This window comes from Gossypium hirsutum, chromosome A06, assembly GCF_007990345.1.
Source record: "Gossypium hirsutum isolate 1008001.06 chromosome A06, Gossypium_hirsutum_v2.1, whole genome shotgun sequence".
NCBI classification, from domain to species: domain Eukaryota; kingdom Viridiplantae; phylum Streptophyta; class Magnoliopsida; order Malvales; family Malvaceae; genus Gossypium; species Gossypium hirsutum.
Window position 1 is genome coordinate 68,148,525 of NC_053429.1, and position 6,075 is coordinate 68,154,599.

The window sequence follows — 6,075 nt, forward strand, 5'->3', positions numbered from 1 at the left end:
CTTTTATTTTTATAAAATATTTCCATTTAAAAAGTATTTTGAATTAAATTTATTTACCAGCCATATAAAAAATTATTTGTTAAACATATTATTTATGAAAAAAAATGAAAATTAGGAGTATATTATAAAATAAATTTTAAAAATCTTCGAGTTACTAGAAAATTTTCCCTTTTACTAAGGACAAAAACATTTCACGTTTTGTTCATCCAACATTTTTGTCTACAAAATAGTGAACTATTTTATTTTACTACTAATGTTAATACAACTATTTTAATACTAATATACTAAACAAGGTTTCGGTCACTGATATATTTTAGTATTTGATACACTAACCAAATAAACCAGACGTTAATGATTTGGTGACCAAGGGAGAAAATCTGTTTCTGCAATTACTTTCATATGTAACATATGCTTCAGAGTTGGGATTTTGAACCAAGTTTTATGGGATATATAATGGTAACATGGAGCGCCAGGGTGCAAGCTATACTTGCAAACCTTACTAGTTTTGAGTTAAAAAGAAAGACATTAAATAACTTTTACTATGAATTCAAAGCTGTAAATCCGGTGGTGATGGCAAATTGATTAAGTTTCAACTTGACCCCGGGTCAAACACAGGAAGCCTGCAATGAAGACTGATTGATTTATCAGTTTGATGAGTACCAGGAATGAAGAACTGAAATATCACGGTCAAACAAGAACCCTGCGGAGCAATCCCATAAAACGTACAGTCCGGCTTTGCCAGGTGACAGTGGAGACTCCTAGAGAAGTGCTTTACACTCACTTGAACACGCTGTGCATCTCCCCTCGAGATTGCCCTCTCTGACCGAGTTTGAGCACTCTGATTCCTATCATCAGATGGCGCCTCAGCTTGCTCACCAATAACCAACAATTTACGAAACTCAGCACCAAGTGTGATCAAAGTAGTTGAGATTTGCACATGAAGATCTCCATACTTGCTTATAGATACATTTAACATATCACCAACCTGCTTCATCCGTTCCACAAAGTTCTGCAGCTGGTTCAAGTCTGGAACTTGAACCAGAGTCTGGGGTATATCTTGTGCCAGTTCAAGTGCAGTTTGAAGCTCAAGCACTTGAGCCCTAGATAAAGGTTTTGATATCGGCACATCCTGAATGACAGCAGACTTGTAACCATTGGTTTCAAAGGTAAGAAAAGGCATCGGCTGGGTACAATTGAGAGGCAACTTCTTAACCAATTTAATTTGGAGGCGGTTGGCAGAAGGTCCATTACCAAATTCAGTACATATGCTTACACTACTCCGAACAGCACGAAGCAGAAGGGATACATCAATTGCAAAAGCAATGCGGTCCTCATTCTGACTTGAGATGCGATAGTCATCAAAGAGAGCTTCCTTTCGAAACTGTGCAATGCACTGAACCCCATCGCCATTGAGAAGGTTGTGAAGGAAGATAGCATGGTCTCGGGTAAGAAATAAGTGGCATATCTTGCCCATTTTGTCCAAGGCTGGTAGAAACCGCCTTTCTAAGAGATTCACCCCATATTCGGTGAGAAATGCCTTAAACTTCATATTGGACTTGCTCTTTTCTTGCTACTACAGAAGTGTAAACCAATACACTGCTATGGGTTTGAGAGCAAAACAGAAAAACTTGGTTAGCACTCAATAGAGTGATTCAGCAGATGTAAAATACCTGTCAAATTCTTGAAACACAGTGATCAACGACTCCGTTCATAAATGGTTATCATATCAGTCTATATGATGATTAGCTACAATCTTACAGAATGCAAGAAATTTTCGATCATAGTTCACAAAGTTAAGGGCTTGAGTAAATTAGGGAAAATTTATCATAAACCCATGTTATATAGAAAATTAATATTATTAGCAGTTTTCGACAGTAAATGAAATAAAATTTCCAGAAATATGCTACAGACAGCTTAAAATTTAAGAAAATGAAGACATTTCTGTAGATTAATTGAAGTATAATTTCAGCAGAGCTAGTGAATTAGAAATAAAATCTTCCCAATTTCAGCCTTTTAAGCTTGTGTTGTTCTCATTGTAAATTACTATTGATGCAGAAGCCAGAAGTATATGGATACAAAAAGAAATAAAAATGAGTTGCTTCATTTTCTCAGGAAACAAGCGGAGAGCTTACCTTTGAGAAATGAAGATCGCGCCAAACCTAACCTGTGATGTGAATGCTTCAAATGAACTGCAGGACGGAAATGGGCCAAAACATTTTATATAGCATCTCTTCTATTGTTTTTTCTTTTTTTTAAATAAAAATAAAAATAAAGTCACAAATAGTGATTCAACTAACAAAAATTTTATTTTAAATACTTAAAATAAAAAAATTTTACAATTTAAGCACATACATTATATAATTCGGTCATTTTGATCAATCCTATTAAAATCACAAACGGTATCTGGCAGAAAAAAATAATATAATAATAAATTTAACACTTAACTTTTATATATCATATTAGTTTAGACATCATTTTAAAAAATTAAAATAGTTACAAATAATCTCAATTTTATACTAATTCTAAAAAATCAAAGAAATATATAAATATATATAAATATTTTCAAATATATATAATAATAAATCTAAATTTTATATTTATATTTATATTATTAAATAAATATAAATATATTAATATTAAATAAAAATAAAAATAAAAATGATATAGTGAAGAGTTTATTTTAAAATATATTATTTTTTATTGTTTGTACAAATGTTTTAATAATAGGAATTTTTTATTAGTATTATATTTGAATTATCAAAATAATTAATATATTTTAATAATATTTATTATTTTAAATAATGATTACATGAAGTAAAAATTATATTGTATGTTAAATAGTGCATGTATTAAATATGAATTGAAATATTTTTTTAATATTATTAAAATTATTTATTGATGTACAAAATAACAATATTTTAATATGATATTTAAAAAATTCTTTTTATTATATTTGAATTATTAAATAAGTAAATATATTTTAATTATATTTAATAATTTGAATAAAAAATTATAAATTAATTATAATAATTAAAAATACATTTTTTTAGAAAAAATAATTAAAAAATTAAATGTGTAAAATCACATACAATGCATATAAACTAGTTTTTTAAAATAGGGAATGTGAGAATTTACATTATATTTGATTGGATGAAATGAGATAAAACTCTAATAAAATATTATTTTTATGATAATGGAATAGAGTTATAATAGAATAATATGAACATAATAATAGTTTGATTGGATTGAACAAAATAGGCATTTAATTGGCAAGGAATAGATAAAGATGACAATTTTATGCTAAGAAGAAAAATAAATTATATATATAATTAATATCTTATAAAAAAAATTTTAAATACATTATATTTATTAAAAAAATAAAATTTATTATAAAATTATTTATAATTTTTTAATATAGTTTATTAATTTTTTATAATCATAATATAAATGGTTTAAAATATAAGAGTAATACTTTTAATGTAAAATGAAATTATCATTTTTTGAATTAAATTTATTTATATTGTTAAATATTTATGTAAATCTAAATGAATTATAATTAAAAATTATGTAAAATTATATATATTTAAATAAAATTTACTATCTTTATTATAATTTATTATTTTTATAATTTAAAATATTTATATAAAAATTAAAACTTTATTATATAAAATTTAGTATTATTATTATTGTTATTATTGTTATATTATTATTTTCACCCATTGTCGTATTCTTTCGCTCAATTTCTTTCTTCTCATCTTTTTCAACCTTTCAAATTTATTTCCAAAAATTGCCATCAAACTAAAAAATTAGTTGACCTTTGTCATTGTTGTCGTCATCGCCCACCATGCATAGTTAGCCATTAGCCCAAAATACTCAAAATTCAACTAAATTGCTTTCATATTTTTCAATTAAGTTTGCTAAAAACATTCAACACTTCCTAGATCTACAAAATAAATTTGAAACTTCCACCATCTATTTTGCAATCTTCTACTCCTTCAAGGGCCACCGTTGCAATATATGTTATTCTACTTTGTACCATCTTCCTCATCTCTAAATTTGAAGCCTCAAAACCGGAAACCTTCCTTTCTGTCTCTGTAGAAAATCATACTTTTTCTAATCTTTTCCATTTTTTGGTTGAGGATTTTTTGTATTGCTTCATGCATGTCTTTGGAAAGTTAGAAAATGGAGAGGTGTGTGTTAATATTTAATGGTTAAAAAGTGAAAAAGAAAAAAAATCCTATTCAATATGATATAGAATGATTTATTCTTTGGGATAAATTAACCATATATGCCAAACGATCTGTGAGGTATAGAAAAGAATGAATAGATTTTGTACGAAAAAAGATGAAGAATAAAATTATGTTAGAAAAAATGAATAAAATATGTTAACAAGGTTTTGGCCTCAATTTATCCCTCAATTGTGGACATGTTGCCTTCGTATGTCGTGGGTTCTTAAATAGCTGCATAACCTTCGTTGATTGGGCCTCTCCCAAACATCCATATTGTTGCGTATCCAAGTAGAATTCGATTTTCCTTTTAGGAGGCAATGCAAAAGAATATTCGGTACCAACTCAAATGGGGCGTGTCACACTCCTAACTCGTATCTTTCGCCGGAATTGGGTTACGAAGCATTACTGTACAAGCAAAACATTAAATCATTCAATTCATACATTAATGCCAAACATAATCTAATTACATTCATAACATCCCTTAATCGAGCCCTCGAGGCCCTAAATATACTTTAGAAACAATCCGGGACTAAATTGAAAACATTTGGAAAGTTTAATAAAAAGTTAGAAAACTTGGACTGCAACGGTCACATGGCCGTGTGACTCACACGGTTGAGACATATTGTAACAGCCCATTTTCAGTGAAATCAGAATAGTGGTTTTGGGATCACAAATCCGAGATATAAAGAAAATTTATTTTAATAATATTGCATGGTCTGCATTATGATAGGAAAGACGTATGAAAATTTCGATAAGAAAATTTTATCAATTTCATGTTAAATTATAGAAAGGATCGAATTGCATAAAATGTAAAAGTTGAGTTCTAGTAGCTATAAGTATGAAATAATAATGGAATTTGTAACACCCTTCACCTGTATTCAACACCAGAATAGGGTTTCGGAGCATTACCGAACTTATACAACAATTATACATACATATACTCATACATTTTCAACTTTTATGCAATTATCAATCAATATATTCATATAGTCCCTAATACGAGCCTACGAGGCCTAAAACAAGCATTTAGGGTGGTTCGGGACTAAACTAATAACTTTAGAAACTTTAATAGCACTTAGAAAATTTTGCATAAAACAAGGGACACATGCCCGTGTGGCCCGGCCGTGTGTCTCACACGGCCAAAGACATGTCTGTGTCACAGGCCATGTGGACACTCGAAATGCAAGCACATGGTCATTTCCTAGCTCGTGTTCGACCCCGTGTAACTCTTTGACTTCGGTCACACAGCCAATACACATGCCCGTGTGCCCTAAAAATGGCCATACACGCTCGTGTGCTAGGCCGTGTTGAACTTGTAGGGTATACTGACTAATGCCACATGGCCAAGTCATATGCCCATGTGTGAGGCCGTGTGGAGCATACTGACATTATTTATAATTCAACACCAGGGGACACACAGCCGTGTAACATAACCGTGTCTCACATACGGCTAGGATACACGCCCGTGTAGACAAAAATAGGCTATTTACCAAGCCATTTTGCCACCCAAACTTATGCACAACTACATCAACCCAATTGGCATCAAAACATAAGCATAGTTTGGAATTTAAACCAATCAATTCAAGCCTAATTCATACATATTCTATACCACCTTTCTTAATACACACAAGTCACAAAATAGACCATACCATTTACACCAAAAATCACATATACAATTTAACTAATTATACACTTCCAAATATGCATCAATATGCTCAATTTCACAAACATGTATGTTCTCTAACATCAACCATTTGACATTCACAATACCAACTACCAATAAACATCACAACACCAATCTCATTCACATAACATAGGCCAAATGCACACCTATATATACGTAACC

General features: G+C 30.0%; 1 protein-coding gene across 2 annotated transcripts; it reads right to left on the reverse strand.

Annotated features, from left to right (window-relative positions):
* Positions 1–369: 369 nt before the first annotated feature.
* LOC107962145 (uncharacterized) lies at positions 370–2,259 on the reverse strand. Of its 2 annotated transcripts, none has more exons than XM_016898389.2 (2): positions 2,133–2,259; positions 370–1,596 (listed from the first exon to the last, which is right to left on the reverse strand). In XM_016898389.2, the coding sequence occupies exon 2, from the start codon at positions 1,547–1,549 to the stop codon at positions 590–592; it is 960 nt and encodes a 319-aa protein (XP_016753878.1). In that variant the 5' UTR covers positions 1,550–1,596; positions 2,133–2,259; the 3' UTR covers positions 370–589. The 2 variants fall into 2 exon arrangements, with proteins under 2 accessions (XP_016753878.1, XP_016753879.1); XM_016898390.2 differs by having other exon boundaries at positions 370–1,599; positions 2,133–2,207.
* Positions 2,260–6,075: the final 3,816 nt, after the last annotated feature.